This window comes from Pieris napi, chromosome 17, assembly GCF_905475465.1.
Source record: "Pieris napi chromosome 17, ilPieNapi1.2, whole genome shotgun sequence".
Lineage (NCBI taxonomy): Eukaryota > Metazoa > Arthropoda > Insecta > Lepidoptera > Pieridae > Pieris > Pieris napi.
In genome coordinates this window covers 1,281,204-1,308,017 of record NC_062250.1, presented here as the reverse complement: position 1 = coordinate 1,308,017, position 26,814 = coordinate 1,281,204, and the positions used below count along the sequence as shown (strand labels likewise).

Below are 26,814 nucleotides of genomic sequence, written 5' to 3'. Positions count from 1 at the left end.
GGTGGTTAGTTACCGGCCCGGGTTTGAACCCCACACACGTTGGGATCACTTACAATTTTTATTTTACGTAATACATCGTAATAATATAACAGCTTGCGTAATACTTAGATCCTTCGAATCGAAATCGAAATACGAAGAATCCTTAGATTGTGTTTGTGAAGTGAAATATGTGGTGGATTATTCATTTCGCAATAGTATTGCAATGTAAGTATATTTGCACATGTTCCAAATATCGCGATTTTATATGCAGGGTTCTTCTATAATGTATATGTTACGGATTAGCACAAAAGATGGTTTTCAAAGTCTTCGACGTTAAAAGGAGATTATTCAACAAGATCCGTTACCTTATACTGTGTGTTGTGCATACCAATAACCTGATAGTATGCGTTTAAACAGTTAATATTTAAATGCTCGGCCTTTAATTAATTAATTGTGAGGAGACAAGCCAAAAATATTGAACATCGGCGCGTGCGTGTGTGAACTTGTTTGTAAAATATCAAGCATATAAATCTGTCCCATGTATGGGATATTACTAGTTTATAGGTTTATTGTAGATAAGATAATTATTGAGCTTAAACACCTTGTGAGTTAACCAATAACCAATGGGGTTTAAACATATTAATATGTTTAACGTTAGTTATAATTAAGAATAGCGCTCGAACAAAACTCTTTTATTATTTAAATCGGTAGTTCAGTACAACCTTAGCCTTAACCTTAAATGGCACATTTACTTCATATTTTATTATACACACTAAAACCTTTCTTACATTTAAGAGTTGTAGAAAATAGTTGTAATGGTATTAAAAGACACTATTTAACGATGGAAAAGTATAAAAATAGGGAAGAAAGAGTCACATTTTGTACTAAACGTTGACAATTCGATACACCACATATAATGCTTTAAAATATTAATCTATGAATTATCATTGTGTTATCATGATGAATCGTACGCCGTAACTTAAAAACCTAAAGGTATTTCCTTTTTGGGAAAAAATTCTGTTCACCATAATTGTCATGTATTTTAGAATACATAGCTTGTAACATATACTGTAGATAATGCATTATATAACATGTTGTGTACTTAAATAAATATAGAAAACGTATATAAAAACAATTTGACGTAAATGCTATTTTGTTTACGTCAAATTTTCTACTTTATGTCAGACTGTTGAAATAAAAAATATTATTTCCATTATAAGTCAATGTCCAATAAAATATTCTATGAAATTAGCGTAGTAATTTTTATAAAAGAAAAAGTCGTCAGCCGTAAATTACCCATTTCCATTGACACGTTGACGTATAAATGGTTACTTGTAGTAATGACAGTGATAGTTAAATGGTGTATTTGTGACGATGCACTAATTCGATTTACTGTCGAGGGCATTGACCCTAACAATCGATTGCAGTTTGCATTATTCGTAAACATTCGATTTGCTTTTTACTCGTCAAGGGTTTATCCATATTCAAATTACACTTAAATGCGAGTTTATATCATTATTTACACAACTCCACGTTTTCAAATGCTTTTAAATCGTAGTCAGTAAGGGACTGCCACATAACGTTGATTTAACTTTTTGAAATTATGATTAAAGCTAAGTCATATTTACATCTTTTGCTGCGAATTTATTTGACATTATTTGCTATATTCCGCTAGTATTATTTAACTTTTAAAATTACTAGTGCTTAATAAAATGTGTACGATATAGTTTGTCTTTATGTTTTATTTCACCGGTTTTGAATTTGTTTTTTCTTTTTAATGAGGGTACAATTTCATGGGATTCCCATAAAACTAAATCTTCTGGAGAACATCATTAATGGGGTATTTATAAAAATATTAGTATCCGATCTGATAAAATTACGAATAATAAAAAAAATACAATAAATGTAAATTGTATATTGTAAACCATTCATTGGATAAACGAGGCATGTTATTATATAAAATTTTCCACCTTTGCAGTTGCAGCAATCATAATTTTATATTTCGCAATAATTGTTTTCCCTCAACAATACATATTGGCGCAAAGGCTGGCCGTTGCCTTTTATATTTGTAGTTTTAAGTGCAAATAAGTGATAAATTAGTAAAATTTTATATAAACTGAATTTAGCAAATAGAAAACAATATTTTGTTCAACATCTTAAACGTAATTCATCCTTGATTTATACAGAAATTTGTTCGACTAAAATCTTTTGGTTGCGAAGGAAATAATTGAATTCGAGATTCCAGAAGCGTCCCAGGAACTCGTCTCAGAGTAATTCTACATAAATGATAAATCTTTGTCACCGCAAGGAATCGCTTCGCGATTACTACCTAAATTCCTAATATCTTGATACTAAGCTACCATTTCTATAGAAAACCGGTAAAACGAAGCTTTTTACATGTTAGTGTAACATGTGTAACTGTAACAGTGTAACTCGTATACAGTGTATACGAGTACACATGATTGGGGTTCAATTTGGCTAGATTTTGAATATTCTTAGCCTCGTGGTATGGCAGCTGGACCGACAGAATTATATAATAAATTTACTAGTCAATTATTTACATACAAAAAACATAATTGAACATACAAAAAAATAATTGAATCGAACCGTCTAGTTATATAAAAATCGATGTTACTCTTAATGAATTTACAATGTACTTTATATATTCGCGGCATACCTATGCTACTTCTTCGATACAAAAAGTCAACTCAAGATCTGTGTGCCACGATATCGCTGCGATTTGTAATTTTGTCACACACATAATATGTAAGACGAATATATTATTTCATAATTTATAATTGTATCTATTTTAATATAGACAATTCAAAATACTATATATTTCAAAAAATTTAATAGAACTAACAATATACAAAAGTCGATGAACTGTTGAAAAATCCAATTTTAGCACATATTTTTCTATCTAATCATATACCATAACACAAACACGCAAAAATGTTTTATTGTACAGTTAGACATGTACACGTAATAAAAACATCAAACTGATCTTCAAATATTATTTGCTCAAGATTCTTATGCAGATACGAACATAAATTATTTGATAGTGGCAAATAAGAACTTAAATTATTTTATATATAGAATGCTAGTTTAAATGAAGGAAGAAAGAAATTAACATATTAATAGACACATTATTTCACACAAAATTTTACAGACAATAACGGTAATTTATCGGTAGTGAACGAGACCTAACCTAACCTAACCTAACCTAACCTTAATGAATGAAAAAAAAATCTAAATAACCATTTAACTTAATTACCATTTACCACAATATAAAAGAATATAAGGTGAACAAGTTCTTTGGAGACAAAACTCAACACACCACAGACAATCATTGTCCAAAGTCTCTAGCGTCTAATAATGATAACTTTAATCATATCATAATTTTGATAAAATAAATGCAATAAAGAATAAAATAAATAAATTTATAAGAAGCCGCTATACGTCTAAATTAGATTATTCCACCATTTAAATCCTTGTTTAATCGCTTTCAACAAATCCATGCATTTCTTAATACTTTGTCCCTTCAGCTGAAGTATTCTTGTCAACTTTCAAAGAATAACCAAACTTCGCAAGTTGAGTGATCGTGAAAGTGACTCGCAATTTTAATAAGTTACAGAGATATTTTGCTACTGAATTTTATAAGCCAGACTTGTGGAAAACTTTCTTATAATAGACCCATTGTAATTTGTAAAAGTAGCGAACATGAACAGGTGTGTGACAAGTCTGTTTAGTACTAAGTAATATCTCTGTATAAACTAAAATGTCTAAACTCACTTAACTACTCTTAAGGAAACCTAGATCCTATGTTTGGTACGATTATTTTTGCTTTCAAACATCAAACATATTACAAGGAGGACAATCACAATTAAAGTAAATCAGTGGCGCTACAACCTCTTTACGTCTGGGCCTCAGATTTCTGAATCTGTTTCATGATCATTTTTAAATCTAATAGGCAAGTAGGTGATCAGCCTCCAGTGCCTGACACGCGCCGTCGACTTTTTGGGTCTAAGAAATGTCGGTTTCCTCACGATGTGTTCCTTCACCGTGAGCGAATTGAAAATCCATTGGTGCCCAAAAAGTCGACGGCGTCAGGCACAGTAAGCTGATCCCCTACTTGCCTATTAGATTTAAAAATGATCATGAAACAGATTCAGGAATCTGAGGCCAAGACCTAAAAAAGTTGTAGCGCGGCTGATTTATTTTATTTGATTTAGGAAAAAAAGCAGGTGCTTTGTTAAAAAAGACATAACAATATATTTAGTGGTTTGGCAAAACAAATACCTACGACTCCCAGCCTAGACTGCACTCACGTCATCACAGGCTTTTGTCTGTCTGAGATATAAAACGTTTAATCACTGTCTTAGTGCTGTTCACGCGCCGATGGCCAGAGCACAAAGGCGCCATAACGAACAGGAAGCAAGCTCTTGTGAGCACGCGCGGTTTTTTGTGGAATTCCTTAATATATGAACTTTTTGTATCACCTGCGAAGTTCAGTGGTTATAACGGAATTTTGGTTTCATTTGTGTTTTAATATAGACAAATGTAAAATTTTTGAAGTTATACTTCTTTTGGCGCATTAGGGGAAAATGATGAGAGTAAATTTTCACAACGCGCGCGCACACCGTCACAAAAAACCGACACCTTGAAGCTAGCTATAGTCATCATTTTAGTTTTTTTCTATTGTTAGTGTCATTTTTTCTACAAACGTAGAATAAGGCCAATGATACAATCTTTAAAAAGATATTTATCTTGTTACGCCATAGAAGGATTACTTCTAACGCGTGTTAACTACACTCATGTTTTTTTCGCCTTTATTATAAAGCACATATAAACATGGTATCACTTATTATGACTAGAAGGACCGGCTTCGCAAGACAAAAGGTGAGCTCCTACCCGTTTGCCCATTGTTCTATAAAAAAATAAAATCAGCAAATTTGCCCATAATATGAAAAAAATGTTTACGCTTCACCTAGTGGGTTAACAGCCTTAGCACAATATGGCACCCTCTTATTACGTCTTCTTATTATCAACTCAGCAAAGTGGAACGATGCGCACGCGCCGCCGTTCCGCTGTGCAATCTCGAAACACATGCCATATAGTTGTCTCTTTCACTCGTGTTAAATGTATATTTTATCTCTCATACGTTACGGTTGGTTATTTGGAGCGTCTTCATCAGATAAACCTTGAGTTAAAACATATGGTCTAATTCCTTAAAGGTAGTTTTATGGCCGTGCATTCCGCTTTTTTAATAAAAAAATAATAATATCAATTTCACTATATTGTTGCCTTTTTATAACTAGCTGACCCGGCAAACGTTGTCTTGCCATGTATATTATTTCTAGGGAGCATTTTTTTTACTTCAATAAAAATAACTATCTAATAAAAAATAGGGATTGATCAAAGAGGGGTGAACACGAAGGGTTTTTTTATGCAATTTTTGTATGCGGTATCATAAAAAAAAATTTAGGGGTGAACCACCCGTAACATGTAGGGGGATGAAGAATAGATGTCCGATTCGCAGACCTAACCGATATGCACACAAATGCACACATTTCACGAAAATCGGTCGAGCCATTTCGGAGGAGTTTAATTGCAAACACACGAGAATTTTATATAATAGATTATAAAGCACGTCCTTGTTGAAGGATGTACTTATTGGAAAAAAATATTTAATGTTGGAATTTACCCTACTAAATCTATATAGTTAAAAATTTATCGCAATGCTATGCGTAATAAATTTAATAAAATAATAATTTCGGTTTAATTCTTGAGGTACGTTTTTATGGAGAGAAATTTTAGAAAATCTGTTTATTTTCAAGGGTTGCCCATAAACTAATAAAATTTACAATCTTAGCTTGTAGCTAACTTTTCATTTACTATTAGATACAATTAAACTTTTTAAGTCTTGGATAATCAAATTATAGTAAACTGTTTAATCATGGCATGGCGCAGCTGTGTCATAAAACTTAATAAAAAACTTCAACAATTGAAGTTGGTTAAAAAATAAATACCACTTATCTATTTCCTCCTCATATTGCAACCAGTTTAAAGGAAAATATTGCGTTTGCGCAGCGTGAACGAGGGTGTGCATCGAAGCGTGGAGTTTTGTGTGCCATAAAACACAGGTGTACAAAGAACAGTGTAATGCCTTTGAAAATTATTACAATAGAAAACCTATTTGTTTTATTTCTTATATAAAAATATAAATAAGCTTTATGGGCACCCAAAAACTATGAGTGGTTTAACACAAAGATCTGCGCCAAAATACATCTTAATATATATAAATTACGTGTCACGTTGTTTGTCCGCTATGGACTCCTAAACTACCGAACCGATATCAATCAAATTTGCACATCGTGTGTAGTTTGATCCAACTTAAAAGATAGGATAGCTTACATCTCAATTTATACCCGCAATATTATTTTATTGCAAAATATTTGCTTATTATTTGATAGTCACAATTCTAACAGATGGCGCTGTGTTGAAAGTACCAACGTTTCACATAAGCTACCATTTAATGACATAACCATCAAAAAGCATGGTGGTCCCCATGACTGGTGTTCTCCTACCAACAAAACACACGGGCTATCATAATTAAGAGAAGTGAATAAACATACAACTTTCAAATGCTATGAAAATACATATATTCTCCAAGTAGTTTGGTACAAGAGAATTTGTTTTTCAGATAAACATAACACTTTTTGTTTAAACGATTTATTTATTTTACCTGCATAGATATATTCTCGAAACGTTTTGAATACTAATATAACTTCAACGTTTTTCTATTCCATTTTGTCGAAGTTTTAATGGCCATGTAAGTGTTCGAGCAGTCACATTATAATTTAAAAAATACTGCAGTATTCCGAATATTATCGTAATCAGAGGCGGAACTAACTGTGTAAGGATAGGCAAAGGAAAGTTCACAAACGCGCAATCTAGAACGAATATTATCTAAGTTAGCCACCATGACTATGTGAATACTGATGAGGTTGCAAGTATGAAGCCAAAATACTAAGGTCTAGACTTAAAGATAAATCATGAGTTATATAAGAAGGTATAAACGAAATCAGTTATCCAACTTTTTTTACTATTTAATTTAATTTTAAATAAGCCTTAGATTTTTTTAATGTAATAGGAGGCAATGGGCAGGAGGCTTCCCTGATATTAAGTGATACCGCCCATGGACACTCACATTGCCAGAAGGCTCGCAAGTGCGTTGCCGGCCTTTCAAGAATTGGTATGCTCTTTTCTTGAAGGACCCTCAGTCGAATTGGTTCGGAAATACTTCAGTGGGCACTGGGCAGCTGGTTTCACATGGCGGTGGTGCGCGGAAAACAACTGCCTTAAAAATCTCTCAGTTGTGGAAAGACATATTGTTATTATTGCATTTGCTTCTATATTTATTTTATAAAGAAAAGGCAATTTCATTTTAATATATTTATACGATTTGGATTAAGTTCAAAGATTCTTTCACCACTACTACGTAATTTAAAAAAAAACTGTATTGTAAATATAATGCCGTGCAAACCTAGGATATAGGCCACTATAAATATAAAACAATTTATTATTTTGGTCTTAGATTACTTCCGTTTCGTTAATCAATGTTTAGCTTAGCTTTTGCTTCAGCCTTATACGCCTGGGTTTTAGACTGGGCTGTTTCCTCAAGATGTCTTCGCCATAGAAGCAAGAATTTTTTGCTCACTTAGAAAAAAAGCCGTGATTCGGACATACTTAACAAAATTATCTGAATTTAGGCCAACAGTTGGACATAATATGCTTATTTAGGCTGTAATAACACAAACATATTTTAATGCATATTTTTTTTAATGATTGGACAATTCACACCATTTGACCTAGTCCCATGCTAAGCTGGTGAAGCTTGTGTTATGGGTACTAAGCGGATATACATACATATATATAGAAATATAAACACTATAACATAAATACATATTTAAACACCCAAGACCTAAGCACATCACCAAATGCTCATCACATCGATGTTTTGTCTCAGCCGGGGATCAAACCCGGGATCCATGGATTCGCAGTCAGGGGTACTAACCACTAGACCAATGAGCCGCCATTGTTGGGTGAGTGCCCAGTGATTGAGATACCTATCAGAAAAATTCTGATATAAAACAAAAGAAGACTTTCAAAATTATTAATTTCAAAAAGCAATTATTAAACCAACCTTTTCAATTCTTAAAAAGATTCTTAGATTTTAAAGGACGACGAAACAATTTCAATTCGCTTTAATGACGTTTTCGGTCGAACGGTTACCTAATGTAGTGTAAATCTACCTTGAATTTCGTAGATTATATACTTATATAACAGACTTATACTGGCTAATATTGATATAGGGGGCTCACCTGATGTTTTAAGTAATACTGCCGGACACTCACATTGCCAGAAGGCACGTTGCCGGCCTTTTAAAAATTGGTCCGCTCTTTAAAGTGCAAACATATCTTTATTGGTTCTTAATGCTTCCTAAAGAATTATTTACTAGGTTAAAATAAAAAAGCTATTTCTCAAGTTCTCATATAAGAAGCAACAGATTTTTTTTTTATCCATAACTATTTAAAGTAGACTTTAAATTCAATTCTTTCACACACCTTCAACCACTTAGGCTTTAGTTTTATTTTTAGTTACTATAGTTTAGTCGTAGCATATAGTAAACTCTTTGTAAATTTTCTATCTGCGATTGAACACCAGTCTTCAATCGCGGACCACACCACAAGACTGCTATAGTCTATGATTGGCACCACCATCTCACAAAGATGGTCAATACGTGGAATATGTCCTGTAAAATGCAATATTGTGAAGAGAAAAATAAACTTTATTTGTTAATATAACTAAAATTGATTGTAGTTTACGTTAGTTATAATTGTCCCCAAAACGCTTTATGAGTAACATTATTTCTATAAAACTATACAAGTTACTCAGGAATAATTTAATTTTTATTGTAAAATGTTCATACAATGATATCTAGTATTATCCCACTACATTCTTAAGAAATATATGAAGGTCGGTGATTTACATACATGAAAGGTGCAAATGAACGTTGTTTCCATTCTGTATCAATTTGTGGAGATTTGGGAATGGTAATGTTTCGGTGATATTTTATGTACGCTACGAGCTTATGCTCACTTTTTCGTGAAATGTTTTTGTACTGAATCTTTAAGCTTTGTTTATTCCCTTTCTATATTTTAGAAAATGTACTTTTTTGTATATATACGTATAAGGTAACTCTTAATTTAAACATTGGTATGGAGCTTATATAATCCATTATGTATGTTTATTAACATTGACGTATACTTAAAAACACACCAATCTTATACGAATATTATAAATAAGTTTTTTTTGTAATAATAATGCTCAAAATCTGAATCTACTAGTCTAGGTCTAGTAGTTTTGAGCTTGAGACCGTTCTTTCGAAAAAATAAAGTTGCATTCTTCCTGAGGAATTTAGGCTGTATTTATTTCCAAAATATTTAAATGCCCAGCCTTGCGATTCTGTAACTCACTTTTCGAACTCTCACAGCGGTTTTCGCAGCGGCGGTCGCGCTCAAATCAGTCATTTTACGATTGGGCATTCTGATAAACAATAAACTACAAGCTCCCTTTGCTTGTCAAGACGTAATGTGAAATTGCTAAACAGAATACCATGAGATTCCAAAAATGACGTGAGTGCGAGGTGAACTCACGGATTAACAGAATCGCACGGCAGTATTTCCTAAAATCATTAGATATTTCAAATTCGAATAAATAACGAGTTTTCATACCACGTAATTCGTAGTTTACAGAAATTAATAGAACTACATCTAATTTGGGTATCATCATGACGTCAGCTAGGCTTTTAGTTGATATAATTAATTTAGTTAATTTTCAATTATTTATATCACAATACCGATTGTAATAATTAAAGTAGCAGGGCCAAGAGCTGAGATTTGTACGTCTGACATGACTCCAATTAAACTTATAAGACTTTAACATTAATTATCAACTTTTAAGCCGGTTGACATTTATTTTATTAAACTTTTCAATTACTTGCTGTCCCAAAGGCGTACTGTTGAGTTTGTACAATATTCCAATTTCCTATCTCCGCTTTTTATTTTCGAGACCAAGGTTTATTATTAGCTTTTATCGCTACGAAGAGCGGTTTGTTTGACCGAAAAATATTGAAGATTACTAAATTCAAAACAACCATTAACGCGAAATAAGAACTAAGTTGATCTTGTATTATTTATGTCAATTTGAAATAAAAAAATATTACAAGCAAATTGAAGTTTTTAATTATTATATTTTTGTTTACACCAATTTTGATGAATTTTATGCAGATATACAGATAATTATGTATATAATACATATAGAATATTTTTTAAACCACTTAAGCGTTATTAAGTAATATTAATATGTATTAAATGTTTACATTCAATGCTAGTTATTGTTGAACTAAAAATCACCGCGTTTTTAGATTTTTTGGTATTAACACAATTTTTGTGTAGTTTTTTTACCTTCTCTGTGTTATCTCTCCTTTAACAAGAGTTTATTCTTTAAAAGCAAAAAAGCTTTTGCATTCAGGCCTTAAATTATAAACCGATTTAATATTTATTGCTTTATTGTGTACAAAAGTGTAAAGAAATATATAATTTCGTACATGATCGAAGACAATTCATACAAAATGCCAAAAATTTTGGTTTAATATAACAGTAGTTTTTGCAATTATTCTTAGCTGCTAACTTCGTTCTACTGTCAACTCTTAAACAACGATAACTTGGGAACGTAGTTTCAGACTAATGACTTAATGCTTGAATAATCAAAGGACGACATTCCATTTATAAACTTAAAAAGATATTACACAGAAATTTGTATTATTACAATTCATTACTTCAAAATGCCTATTAAAATCTATATTAGGTTGCAGAGTGACGGAGAGTATATTGCCAGTTATTCTAATCCATTCCCCGCCCTTGATTTAAGAACTGGCAGTAAATGTTTTCTTCTTCTTCTTTTCGTAAATATTTTGAGAGCATTTAATTTTTGATTGACGTTCATAGCAAATAAATTATTTAAATAGGTACGTGAAAAATGTTTGTCATATTTGATAACGATAAAAGTAATAAAAATTCAGTCAGTTATCGGTTTATAGTTTATGGATAAGTGGCAACTATTTAAAAATCGCCTTAGTTATATATAAAATACTAAACATTCATACATTATCAATCCCGCGATATTCTATAAATTTATTAGAAATCTCTGAAAAATCTCTTGAAAACTGCACTTATTTAACCACCGTAGACATCTCGTAAATGTGTAATTGAATTGCTGTTAATTTATTTTCAGGTGCATCATCAGTCCGTATAATCAGCATGCGAGTTCCAGAAGTGCTGCAATATGGAACTCGAGAGGCGGTAACACTGGACTGCGATTACATCACAAAAAACGTCACAGGGCTTGTCGTAAAATGGTTTTTCTCTGACCGCTCGCAGCCCGTCTACCAGTGGATACCACCGCAGAAACCTCAAGCTCTTGGTATATTGAAGAATAAGGTACATAGAGCGTTCAATAGTTTTTTTTTTATAGAACAGGGAGCAAACGGGCAGGAGGCTCACCTGATGGTAAGTGATATCGCCGCCCATGGACACTCTCAATGCCAGAGGGCTCGCGAGTGCGTTTCCGGCCTTGTAATTTTAATTTTAAAATTAAAAGGCCGGCTTAATTAAATATTTTTTTAATTTCACACATTGCTTACAATTTGCATAACTTGTTTCTTTACTTTTATATTGTGTGACCTTGTTGGGGTGGCTGTAAATATATAAATAAATATATTTGTATATAATCGTGACACTAGGCCCACCTGATATAGGTGATACGATCGCCCATGATGAGTACGTTGCCGGACTTTTGATATATTATAACACAATACCACCAACTGCTTCATTAAATAAATTGTTTTTTTAACCGTTGCCTATATAGCCAGCGGCGTTCTGTGGTTACCAGCGTTAGTTTAGCCAGATTTGTACCCAGGATTAGTAAAGGGGGAAGGCACGTAAGATGTATTTAATGACAATAAAAAAGGTATTTTCACAATACCATGCATATTATTATGTTCATTTGTCGATCGGTAAATAATAAATGAGTCTTTATTCGAGTACTATATAATCAAGATAACATTAAGTTCATGTCATTATATTTAACATTAGTACACGACCTCCAACGGAGTGAGGGCCTCCAAATAATCATATCCCGCTATCCCTTTTATTCCAACTTCCCAGGTTTCTGGTGGGCGTCTTTTCTATTTTCTTCCACTTTCCAAGGAAGTAATTTCCAATTAATTTTATAATTTATTATATCATTCCAGTTGGACTTAAACTACAAGATATCGCACAATCCATACACGCAACACCGAGCTCTAAGGATAGTTCAGCCGAGTACTGAGTTGACTGGGAACTATACATGTGTCGTCTCCACCTTCTTAGCTGAAGATGAAAGGACCCGGCCTATGACAATATTTGGTAAGATACGAGAAAATTATTCAAACTTACATGCCCTATTATTGCTACGACACGAGGATAATAGGAACATATACTCGTACTTAACCAAGGTTTTTTAACTAAATTAACGGAAAAGATCAAATAGTAAGGGCGCCCGTTGTAGCTTGTAATTGTTATTTACTTATATTTTCGTGCACATCTTAATATATATAAATTACGTGTCACGTTGTTTGTCCGCTATGGACTCCTAAACTACTTAACCGATTTCAATCAAATTTGCATACCGTGTGCAGTTTGAACTAACTTAAAAGATAGGATAGCTTACATCTTCATTTATAGCCGCAATATTAATTTATTGCAAATTATTTGTTTATTATTTAACAGTCACAATTCTAACAGATGGCGCTGTGTTGAAAGTACCAACGTTTCACATAAGCTACAATTTAATGGCATAACCACCAATAAAGCATGGTGGTCCCATGACTGGTGTTCTCCTACCGTTTCCCTTGAATAGTTTGCTACTATGTAATATAACAAAAACTTTAGCCACAGCAAAGCTTGGCCGAGTCTGCTAGTATAGTATAAATATATAAAGTGCCAATGTTAGGAGGACATTTCTGAATATCCATTTTGATCCATTAATTTTTTACAATAAATCAATATAATATCGAGTACTGGACGCACGTCACAGCTCTGAGGTCGTGAATCAAGACACTAATAGTTTTATCATCTAACCACACACGGGACACGAACGCTTAATCCGCCCAAATGAATAGATACAACAATCTGCGACCAAGGCCCGTGCTGTATGATAATAAAATATAATGTTTCAAGTTAGTAGATAAACCAATGGCGCTACAACCTGTGCCTTAGAAATTTGTATATGTTTCGTGATCATTTGTTTTTTCTAATAGGCAAGTAGGTGATCAGCCTTTAGCGATGAAGTTTTGGGTCTAAGTCGTGCCGCTTTCACAATCTTTACTTTTGTCCTAAGAGTATTTAATGAGAAAAGAGAACTTAGTCAAATCTGTTTAACAAAAAGTGACTGTCTCTTTCTATAATAAGCTATATTGGCTTGAATAACGTTGTTATAATTTTACAAACCTATTCCATGCATGTTCTAAATATGCAAATTGCTTGTACCAAGTGACGTAGTGACGCTTCGAAAAGGAAGTAATTTCCGCTTCGACACAGAATTATAATATTTAAATATCGTTTAATAGTTAAGTGTAAAACAACATTACGCATTAAATAGGTTCATTAAGTTAATTTAAACGTGAATATGGTGTTGATGTTCTTAAATATTTTAACAACCGACTCACGCGAACGGCACATAATTATACTATACCTGAAATTTTAGCATGGTATATAATCCTCATCAAGGATTGAAGGAGATGGAAGTTTTTATCTATTTTTTATAATTTTTTTTTTTCTTTTTTTTTCCACAAGTGTTGCAAAATTAAACTTATATGAAATGTTATATATATACTTTTTCTCTACCTACGCTTTTTTTCCATGTAAAGGAGGATGTGTTATGCGAGGAATAGCTATAAATATAAAAGACTAAAAAACCAATTTCAAAAGACGAGAAAAGGAGTTTCGTACAATACTCTATTTTCCAATTCGTATCCTGTCGCTGAAATTGACGATGAAATGACAGGTACACAGAACAATAAAAACAGCTAAATCTACCCATCAGGCGAAAACGCTGTATGAGGAAACGGCTAATGGAATACAAATGACCGTTTTGTTTATGCCATAAAATCCATCAATATTTGAAGCTAGAAGACGAAGAACGATGATATGCAGTATCTAGATAATCCTAGCTCTTATAAAATATATATTAAATTATTAAAAATGACACAAACGTTTTAACCAGCATGGGGATTTTCAAATGAGCCCAATAGTTAACTTTGTTAAAAGATATTTAATACTACTGAAAAATAAGGAAGTAACCTTTAGATTTTTTTTTTGGAATTCGTGGCAAATATAGCATTGATATGGCAATAATTCAGCCTTTAATCATAATATCAAGTAATCAACTAGATATGGTAGAAGATTACTGAAAAGCACACAAAGATGGATGTGTAGCTTATACGTAAAAAAAACTTTTAACGTAATGTTAAAAACTTTTTAGTCCTCGCGTAAGCTAAAGACATTATATGTGATTATTCATTACTTTAATATCAATAATTAATATTTTTATTGATTGAAATTCGTTCTGAATGAATACAATCTCAGAAACTACTCGTTCTACATAAAAATATACTATCGTGTCGGATAATACATATTTCGAGGCTATACGCAACAACTATAGGTGTCAGTGAAACATATTGCAAATACAGAAAAAATATTTTTATACACTATAAATAATATAAGGGCCTCATAGCCTAGCGGTCTTATTAATTGGCAACTAGGTGAGGCGTACCGGGTTCGATTCCCGGTTCGAGGGCAAGTTTTAATTTAATTTAAATTTGTTCTCGGCCTTTGAGAGGGTTGTGCGGTACCGGGCGAGTACATAAACCGTACATGGAGGGCACGATCGAATTTCTAAGGCAAGCAGTGAGTATGCTACCTAAGAAAGGAGACTGTGAAGGTTTAAAACGTAGCAATACGTTCTAGGCCGAGGATGGCAAATTACAAGTGCGAATTATAAAAAATCTTATACTTGACGCTCGTTATGAATAAATAAATAAATAATAAAAAGTATTTAAATTTGATTAAATTAGTCCTGACATTGGATTTCTACGAGTTTCAAGGTATATAGAATAACACCGCAATAAATTAATAGTCATTATCTAGTCTACTAACATCATAGGCTACCTGCCTATATTCTATAATCATTACAGTTTGCGTGATCCCAGCCCGTTGGATGTTGTTTCGAAAACATCGTTTCGAGGACGTTCACATTACAAGCCTTTACAAACCTTGTCACTTTGGCGGCGTAGCGCTTTGGCTACAAAATGTACACCGTCGTAACTGCAGTTTCTGTCCAATGTCGTATTATGTGATAGTAATTTTCTAATTAATCTTAATTGGAATGAAGTAAATTGAATTCCATTAGAGAAATATAACACATTGATTTCTGGCATTGACCTAAAAATAGACTACATGAATCTGCACACATTTTTATGTAAATAAACTAATAAACTTAAAATTATGTTTTATAAATTACAAGGTGAATTAATACAAATAAAACCTATTTTACGAAACCCAGACGATATTTTTTAATGTTTCAATTTTGTATAGAGATCAGCGACGCTGTAATGTTGCAAGATTGAGGATGCCGGTATTTAGTCATATTGCTAACTACGTCTATAAGAAACATTCTTATAGACAAGTAAATGAGAAAGAATATCGTAAAGGTTCACTATATTAATACTGGGATGACCTCAGGGCTGGGAATTCGTCAAAACGGAAACGTCTTAAGCATATAGTTTAATGGCCCATACTATTATTCCAATAACAACTATATATTTACTTTTTTTTTAATTATTCGTAGTAGTTATTACTTACTTAGTTAGTCGGATATTCGCTTGTATTTGTTATGTATGATAATGTTAATCGATTTTGAATTGTTCTATTGGTTCTATGGTTCGTGAGATAAACGAGAAAGTTTCCTGTACATCTATCCAGTTATGAATCTGACCATGACTAAAGTAAACCACTCCAAACGTCGAATTATATGTAAGTGGAAAATAGAGAGTGCAAATGCAATGGAAAAAAAGTAGACAAATATCTGTATTAAATTTTAAAAATCTCATTACCCTCCCGTAACATCCCCTCCAAAGCTCTCTCTCTTCAATCGGCAGCTCCTGGCTTAGCGTCGTGGTCAGCAGGGAAACAACTGGAGCTTACTATGTGTTTTTACCGGTTTCTGTCCAGCGCCTCTCTTATTACAGTGAGGACGATTTTTCTTTTACTTGATCGGTCTATCTAGCTGGTGAACGGCCACGTTATCTTTTGCCTTCTGTGTTACCAACCACGATCAGTTACTCCAAGTTCTCATGGCCCCTGCGTATTGTATGGCCGAAATAAGATACGATTCGCTGTTGGTGTAGTTGAGTTGGGTCAGGATCGATGTATCGCTACAAAACCTACAACCGTAATTTTAACAGAATATTTATTTCCTCAGTGCCTGAAAAACGATTCGACATGATCATGGACAGACTCAGCGATGGTTATCTGAACATAATATGCTCCGTTGAAGGTGTCTTCCCACAGCCAGAGCTCGTCATTTTAGCGGGAAACAGGTAAACTATAATCATACCGTATTAGCTGTAAAACACCTCTACGCGCTGGGCCTATTTCCCCGTTTAAAGAGTAAGTTTACTAACGTCCGAACCCAATAACTAATCAACAATCTCAATCTCTGGTTTATCAGACCGTGACAGTCGATCGATCTCCTATCTGCATCCCAATAACCAAACCCTACGAAGACAACCCATTTTTGGCGATGGTTAAAATGCTCTTTGTCGTTCCATTTTTCCGAGTTTTTATTCATATTTGATAATTAATGTAAACCAAAGTAAATAAAACCGTACAAATAACATTAAAATATACATGTGTGTGTTTTTTTAATTATTTAAAAAACTGGTGTAAGTTAAAATCTGTTAAAATAATTAACTGTTGAAATCGAGCTTTTGTCAACTGTCATTTTCATACAAAGGTCTATCCACAGACACCGATACAACCTCCCATAGATAGTTTGTATCGACAGGTGGCTATTACTAACCGTAGATTGGTTATTGGCACACTTGCTACAACATTTGTATTAAGATTAGTATCTCAGATGGTGGATTATGGGTTGAGAGAGGTTATTGGGTTAGGGCGTAAATAAAATACTTCATTGTCCAATTGTTTTATGAAGTAATAACCCATGAATTACGAACCATGATTTATCAATATTAACTTTTTATAAAACATTTCTTATTCTTAAACAATAGAGCAGTGTTGGCCTGGTGGCTTTAGCGTGCGACTCTCATCCCTGTGGTCGTAGGTTCGATCCCCGGCTGTGCACCAATGGACTTTAGTTCTATGAACGCAGTTTAACATTCGCTCGAACGATGAAGGAAAACATCGTGAGGAAACCGGCTTGCCTTAGACCCAAAAAAGGCGAGGGCGTGCGTCAGGCACAAAAGGCCGATCACCAACTTGCTTATTAGATAAACAAATGATCATGAAACAGATACAGAAATCTGAGGCCCTGACCTAAAATGGTTTTTGCCAATAGATTTCTTAGCTGTATGTTTCGGTTCAAGGTAATTAAAACTAATTTAATGTTATCCTTGTGATTACATTTAATTAGTTTTAAAACGTCTAAGAATTTATTTTATAAAACAAAGCATACCTAGTAATATAGTACTAAAATTATTATTTGTTTAAAAAATATTAATCGCCAAAACATTTTGTATCTTCATAATTGCGGGATTCTCAAATTTCGTATCAATTAGCAATGAAAAATAATATTCGCCAATTATTCTATGAAAATTGTTAAAATAATTTCAAGTATCACATTGACATATTGATGCGTAATATTAATCTGTTTTATAATTTAACATCAAGTAATCAACGTTTATTAATGAATTGATAATATTTTCACTAAAATTAATTATGTTAAAATATACCACGCTGCAACTTTCAATTGATGCAAAATTTTATTAATATTCAATATAAATGCGAAAAACATTCTAATTACACAATAAGGGGACAAAAATTTGACTACAAATACCCATTAAAATTGACATTAAATTGACAAATGACATAGTATACTGAAAGGAAATTCAAAATATATTACCAAAGAAACAAATTTTTATACAAATATATTTCAAAAGCATATCTACTAATGATATAATAACAGCCAAATTGTCAACTGTGTTGAATAATAAAAACAAATAACATTGCCTAAAAGGACATTAATAATATCTCCTAAGTTGCCTAACAAACTTAGGGTCTGTTTCACAATGAACGGAAAAGTTCCAAATTAGCTATTTATTACTTATTGGTAGGATAAACACTATTGTTGAGTTTCACGACTGTCAGAAAGCGCTATTCGTCACATAAAGTCCATCATAAGTAATGAGTCCGATGAAGTGTCAAATAGCACAATTTATCTTCCAAATAATTTATGTGTTACATATAGCTATTTGGTACTTTATCCATACATTGTGAAACAGACCCTTAGAATTACTATTATTAAATCACCCTTCATAGATCTGGGCCTTAGATTTGTGTATATGTTTCATGATCATTTGCCAATCTTATAGGAAAGTAGGTGATCAACCTTCTATGCCTGACACACGCCGTCGACCTTTTGGGTCTAAGGCAAACTGGTTTCCTCACGATGTTTTCCTTCACCGTTCAAGCGAATGTTAAATGCGCACTTAGAAAGAAAGTACATTGGTGCACAGCCGGGACTTGAACCTACGACCTCAGGGTTGAGAGACGCACGCTCAAGCCACTAGGCTAACACTGCTCAATATACCCTATAACCTTTATCGATTTACGCCGTATTATTCTCAGTCTTAGTTAGTCAATTTTCCATAACAGCCTTCAAACTATTCGGTCTTGACTGATGTTAAGAATGCTCGAATCCACTATTCAAAGTTGAGTATATCCGCTCCTAATCACGGACGATATTCATTGATTCTAACAATCCGTAGTGCAGCCGACATCTCGGGAACTTGCCGAGTAGTCCAAATCGCTCCAAATACGAACACTTGTACGTTCCTTAATCCGGATATATACGGAATAATCATTCGTTGATAAACGCCTACTAAATAATATAGACTGACTAGCTGACCCGGCAAACATTGTTTTGCCATGTATATTATTTCTTGGTTTTTTTTTGAGTTCAATAAAAATAACTATCTACTATACTAAAAAATAGGGGTAGATCGTAGAGGGGTGAAAATTTAGGGTTGTATGTATTTTAAATGCCACATAAAAAAATTTATCAAAAAACTAATTTATTTTTTGGGGTGGACACCCCTTGTCACTTAGGGGTTTGAAGGATAGAACGTAGCCGATTCTCTTCTCTGACTATTAATATAAAATTTTATAAAAATCGGTCGAGCTGTTTCTGAGAAGTATGGGAACGAACATTGTGACACCAGAATTTTATTAGATTAAAATTTTTTAGTCCCAGTGAAGCCCAAATGTTTGGTGACGAAACACTACAAGAGCAATGAAATCGTAATTTGACATTGTATTAAAGTTTTCAAATACTACAACTATAAATACAAACAGTAACGTTCGCGTACGTGTTCTGAACCCGTCTATTGCCAATACCCCAGAGTTTAAGACTAAATAATTCGGATGCTCCATGAAAGTTGTCTAACTCCGACATCTTGTACGGCGCACTCGACACGGAATCAGTTTGCCCAGCAGGCACCAGGTATTCTCCTAAGCCTTGCACTGTAAGCTTGGAGCGATTGGCTTAATATCTTTGGATACATGTGCGCCTGGTACCATTGGATATTGTTCGTGGATTTATATTGGAAATACGTTTTGTCGAATAATTGTAGATTCTCAAATGACTCATCAATATGATGTACACAGTTCTTTCTAGTTAACTAACTGTTATTTTTTCAACCTTTTCTTAAGATGCATTTATTATGGTTTCATTTATATAATCACTGGCCAACTATTTTTTTTCTGAAAAGGGTTCCCAAATCTTACACATTGTAACATAGGAATGCGCTGTATCATACTACTGTATAAATAAATAAAGTATAATATTTTATTATGTATGTATATCTTTTGTTGTGAAAAACAATAAAAGTTCTAATTAGTTCAAATTAGCACACAGAATAATATATTTTTTATTTCCAGGCCGTTAAATGCGAAATCATCCTTAAATATGATCGATGGAAGATACACCGCTTTAACAAGTGCAGTGGTCAAAATCGACTACTTGCCACCCACAGTAGAGATACTATGCGACATGCAAGTACCACTCGCTAACTATTTCAGTAGAAAACGGGATATATTTTATAGAGGTAAGTCTTTCATCTTATGTGTACGTTTCTCGAATATATGTACGTCGATATCGACGTGGTGTGACTATATAGCCTCGGTTATACGTTTATTTGTCAGTATTTATTTCATAGCTTCAAATCCTTTTGTGCCAATAAACCTGAAAAAATAAGCCGGCAGTAACCTGACATGCGAGCGAAGTGCATTCTTACTTTGGCAGGACATGAAGTTTTTTTAGAATTGAATATACGATTTGTTGGTAATTAAAAAAAATTAAATGTTAATTTAAAACATATTTATATTTTTATTATTTTCAGATCCACCACCCACTACTCTAGACCCACCAGGGACCTCCAACTCCCAGTTTGCAAAAGATGACGGTAAGATATTATTTTCCTTTCACGCAGTTCTGTTAACACATGTATTATAGGGAAAAATATGAGATCATTTCTGTATTTAAAAAACGATGAACTATTTAACATAGAAGTCGAATCATGCATTCCGCTCGATTGAACAGTTTCAACCAGTCGACAAAGAAATGAAGAATCTCTAGTTTTCCCCGACTATGTAACGCGCTTGCATTGAGCAATGGCACCCTCTAGCATTGGCACATGGCACATAAAGTGAGCCTCCTGCCCGTTTGCCCCCTGTTCTATAAAAAAATATTGTTCTCGGAGGTATTTTAAGTAACTTATGTGCGTATAGATATTAGCAAAATAACATTTGTAACTACTATTTTCGTACTACATATATTTGTTAACAACTTTTTGTATTATATTTACAGCTAATTTTAGAAGTGTCTCTAAGTTTTGATCAACATTATTTCTTTGAAGTCCTGTTATGTTGATTCCTATAAATGATTCAGTGTTGTACCTGTCGTAGCTATACATTGGATAGTCAGTCGGGACATGTAATACCGTCTCTTCAGCTGTATTGTTGCAAGGACATGTAGCATTTTACTTAACTGTCAACATCTGTGTGATCAATACCCTTGATTTAAATGTCTATAATCCTAAGTTATATAAGGAGACTGTCTATAAATATAGATAAGAATTGCTGTCAGCTTATTTACTGCCAATAACATATACAAATAGCTTTATTTTTTTACTTTAATAAATAACACTTTATATTTACTATTTTTGTTACAGGTCACTCAACGCAGTGCAGATTGACCTTAATTATTGTAATGCTATTCATGTACTTTAGTTTATGGTACTCTTGACGTATTTTTTAGATGATTTCTGTATATACTAATGTAAATAATTTAGAAACGTAAAAAGTAAAGAATATGTGATAAGAACCGCTCAGAACGAATTTAATATGTTTAATACGTTTATATTAAAATTAAAAAAAAATAGCTGTTTTAGAAACAACACACTACAAATGCGATATTTCATTATTATTATTAATTTTAAGTAATAAAAATAAAACAAAGATAACGTTTAGTAAAATGTCAAATGTGCCTTAAAAATCTACGGCTCGTAGCTATTAAGTATGGTATATTGATTATTGATATTGAGTTGATTACTCTATATATCTTTATTCTTTATACAGTTAAAGTAGCTTTGTATGTGTTTTGAAATGTTTAATAATGGTATGCTTATGTGTGGATTAAAAATGTACAGTTTTGACGTTTAGAGAAAATTTCACATAATGTTTAATCTAATTTAACGTATTGTAAAAAAAAAATCTGAAAAAAAAATTCTTTACGATACAGTGCTCGCGAGATTTCGCCTTGAGATACGGCCTATTTCTTTTCTTTGTTTTACCAATGAAATTTTCCAAGTTAATTTTAATTTTCTAACAATCCTTTACAACGGAATCCCGTTAAGTGCAAAACGTGTTTCAACTCGCATAGCTATTATGCTTTCATTACAATATTATAAAGTTAATTTAAATTCTTATAAACTTTGTTCGTGCCAGTTTTCTTCCAAGTTCGTTTAATTATGTAAATTTTAAATTGTGAGAGGAAATGGTAGGGATTTTACGGCTTTCTGATAAAACGTTTTAACGGGAAACTTACGAAAAAATGTTAAACTTTTATTAAGGCGAAATTCTTATGTATAAATTATATCGACTCACTGCTGTATAAGGATTAGTAGGCGTTAGTGCTTTTTCTGGCACGAAACGGTTTAATGGCTAAACTACTCCAGAAACTTACACTTTAAGTATTAATATTTTATTAAAAACTAACGTTTCTAGAGATGTTATGTCTAGATATTTGCACAAAAATCCTTATTTCTAGACATCATTTTTGTGCAAATATCTATTATTTTTAATCTTCAAGAATTAAAAGATTTCCCGTACTCTCAATCTTTTAGAATTTTTAACTGTGTCAGAATAGTGGAGGTATATTGTTAATGAATGTTAAAAATAATTATAAACACGCAGGTATACTACATTTCTGTATTTTGACTTTGGTAAAATCATCCACAGAAGAAAGAATGTAAAGCCGGTAAAATAATATTCTTAAATGTGTAAGTTTTTGCACACTGTTGCTACCATTATTATATATTCTATTAAATAAAACATAAACATTTAAAAACCGTAAAATCTATCTTAGTAACATTATCCATGTTATACACCATACGCCTATAATGGTTCTAGATTGTCTTGTTCTTTTATATTCGAATTAACGCGAGAAAGATAAGGACAAAATAGTACCCTGAGGGTTATATCTTTTTATATATTCAAAGATAATTTCCAAAGACATTTTCTTCTAGTCGAAAATAAATGTATTCTAAATATATCTGGTTTTTTTTATCCCATTGTTTATAAATTATGAAATATTTAAAGTAATCTCAATCTCATATCTCACAAAACTTTCGATATTATTTATACATTAAACACAGTAATTTGTCTTCTTCTTCTAACTGATACGTCAATAAAAAGCGGGCTCGGAAGATGGACTGTCTTTGGCCACATCTATCCCCAACAAACCACGAAATACCTTCTAAACCACTACACTAGGATACAAGAAATATTACAATATATAATGTAATAACGTTAAATACGACCACCAGATCTGGGGTCACTGGTACTATCCAGGCGCCAATTTTAATATTTAATTAGCGCCTGTGCACTTGAACCCCATGTCCCTACTCCAAAGAGAACATAATCATCGATGCAGGACTATATTTTTGCAAAACAACTTTTTTCAAAGAATCATATCACAGTCCAATATATTGAGTGCGACACGTGTAACAGACCGTCTTAGCTTCTAAGATTCCACTTATGCAATATCTAACTTACCTACATTCAGGTGATCACAGGTATTAAATTAATTAAAATAAGCAATACGGACAGTGAAAATATATAAATCAAACTAATAAGTGGATATGGATGCAGCTGCTTAAATTTGCTTTCCATGATTCAACATGCCAAGTCCGAGATTCCGTAACCAGCAAAATCCATTTGTGTAGGCAGGACTTACCAGAAGCTCAGACATATTTAACTAAGTATTAATTTGTGTCCCCAGTTAATGGTACCTAGTAAATAAACAGAATCTTTAAACATTTGTTGCTTCAGCTTGAAAAGTTTAAGATTAATAATTAAACATGGCGTGTTTAATTATGTAGCTTTAAGTTTCTAAGGAGTTCTAATAACTTTCTGTTTAATCGTGTACACGTGTTCTCATTGTGTACTTTTATACATAAAATAATCTATAAACAAAACGTAAGTAACCATACAAATATTTATTACAGAAATACATATATTATCCATACAGACTATGACAATACGATAATGTCGAGAAACATTAAATAAAATATAATAAAGTACATATATAAAATATTAAACACATAATATACACAATATCGCTACGGTGAATTTACTCTGCGAACATATTAATGGGGATTTTGCCATTGGTATCGCAAATAACCTAGGCGTACGCTGTCGCACATATCCCATAGGTACTAAGAAACCCAGTACACTTTTAATATAAATGAAGTATATTATTATATAAGGCGTTATTATACAAATAACGTTAACGTTATTGTATAAATCTAAAATTATTTTAAAAGCAACGTTTCTGTACAAATTGTTATTTGGTAAGTTTAGTTTATCGTTACGTAAAATGTATGTCAAGATAAAAATATTAACACCGAATAATTACGTACTTTTTCTTTTTCATTTACCTTACATAAACCAGTGGCACTACAATCTCTAGATTGAACCCTTCTGTATCTGTTTTTATTTTTTAAATAGGTAGATTATTTTGGGTGTTGGGTCTAAGTCATTATTAGCCGCCGGCTTACTCACTTTTTTTTCACCGCCCGAGTGAATTGCACATACTATTTACATGAATTTTTACAGAAAATCTAAATAAAAGCCTCCTATTCATAGTATCTAGGTTCGAAAGATCATTCATGTTCACAAAAAAACTTTGCACCCAATATGGGACGAGCCGAAATCAAAAGTTGACATAGAAAGTATTGTTGCTAAACTAGAACACAAATGGAACAAAAGATTGCAAAGCGAAACAAAACACGACTGTAATGAGTTAGAAACAGTAGCTTCAATAAAAGCGATTGCATTGCGCACTGACGTTGCGATTTCCACGCAATGCTGACGTCATGTTGTCGAATTGGATATTTTTTAAAGAGACGACCATATGTATAGATATACATTGACTGGAGGTAAAGGCCTCCTCCAGCCTTTTCCTACTGACTCTGTCTATCGCTCTCTTTCTCCATTCGTTTCCTGCCACCGCTTCTATTTCTTCTATCCACCTTTTGGGCGACCTCTTCTCCTTCTTCCTCTTGGTCCTTTCCATACAGTTGTCTTTAAGGTCCACCTATTATCTGTATATCTTGCTATACATAGCAATATGTCCAGTGTATAAATAAATGCAAATCTATATCAAAAACTTAAATATAGCTTATTGTAAAATAGAATCACATTACACAAGGTCTTAGTTTTAATTTATTACTCGTCAGTTTTAATCTCTCGATATAATCTGCTATCAAAAATAAAGTATTCTGCATAGAAACTATCACAAATCACACTTTCAATTTTGTTGTCCATCGGCAAACGTCAAATTCTTCGTATTAGCTGCCGCAGCAGCGCAGTCACAATGACTGCTATTTTTTCCTATCCCAATCCAATCCTCAATACACTCGTGCGAATTGGAAAACTGGACTACACCTGCTACTCTCTGTGATGGGCGCAGTTCAATTTTGAAAACCGCATATTGAGGAATTTTCGTAGCAAAGTAATCAAATCAATGATAGAATGGACAGCCGTCACCGCCCGAAACGGTTGTAAAAATAAATTTTTACATTTTAACAACACGGCGTACTGTTTTGAAGTTCTGACTGCTCATGCGAAAATTGAATATAACGAACTTGTTTGATTTATTCAACAATAAGTGTAATTTGTAAAATAAGTTTATGTATGTATTGTTTTATGATTGTTGATTTTTTATTTCTGTTACAATATTTATACAGAAACATTTATGCAATTTTTTTTAGTTACATTTTTACATCACAAAAAAGGAAAAAGATAAAAGAATACAAAGAAAAATCAACAATTAATGTCAAATAGAAGTATACTAATTTAACAAATGACACACAAATGTATATTTTATTGTCAGACATAAATCACGCCACGTAGTGTTGGCCCTGAAATATGTTAGGTTCAATCTCTTAAATAACTAAATTTAAAAATTTGTTTGACATATAAAACAGGAGAAACGTGGTTCTGTATTTTCCAAAAATGTGAGTGAGCGAAGACTCGTATACAAATAAAGTAAGAAGTCTTTCAACACTGTGTGACTGTGATTGTCTGTCTGCTTTCACGCTTTCCAAAAGAAGTGTTTCGCAGTTTTTATCAAGTAGATTTCGTTTAGCTTATTGAAATATCATGGAAAAAGTTATAGGCACCTAAAAATTACGTGTTGTAGCCTGTATAATACAATTCTTTTATTAAAGAAGTATATAAATAGAATAACGGAGACGTGAATAAGGAGCTATTCAAACTCAAACTCAAAATAACTTTAATCATATAGGTATACACACGACAATAGAAAAGATGTTAAATTGATTCTAAATTTACATTGTGGGCTAGAAGAACTGGCAAGAAACCCTCCGCAACTGTTTTTAATCGCCAAGTTTTGAATCAAACAAATTGTTTGAACTGGAGAAAATCAATACCAAGCATTAGGATCATTTAAATATTCGTCAAATTTATAATTCATAAACGTCATATTTATTAATGTAACCAACATTTTGAATGTAAAATTTATAAACTTAACGATTTATATAAGATTTAATACATATGGGCATATTTTCCAACTAATTCCTGAAACATCGGAGGCACATTATAACGGCTTAGGATCCTACCGCGGATA

The 26,814-nt window shown here is 32.7% G+C and overlaps 1 protein-coding gene across 1 annotated transcript; it reads left to right on the top strand.

The window, feature by feature from the left end:
* Positions 1–23,212, top strand: LOC125058089. The gene is made up of 7 exons (XM_047662128.1): positions 1–204; positions 11,338–11,543; positions 12,356–12,509; positions 16,624–16,741; positions 20,322–20,488; positions 20,783–20,845; positions 21,614–23,212. Exons 1-7 carry the CDS (start codon positions 168–170, stop codon positions 21,685–21,687), a joined length of 819 nt encoding a protein of 272 aa, XP_047518084.1. The 5' UTR covers positions 1–167; the 3' UTR covers positions 21,688–23,212.
* Positions 23,213–26,814: the final 3,602 nt, after the last annotated feature.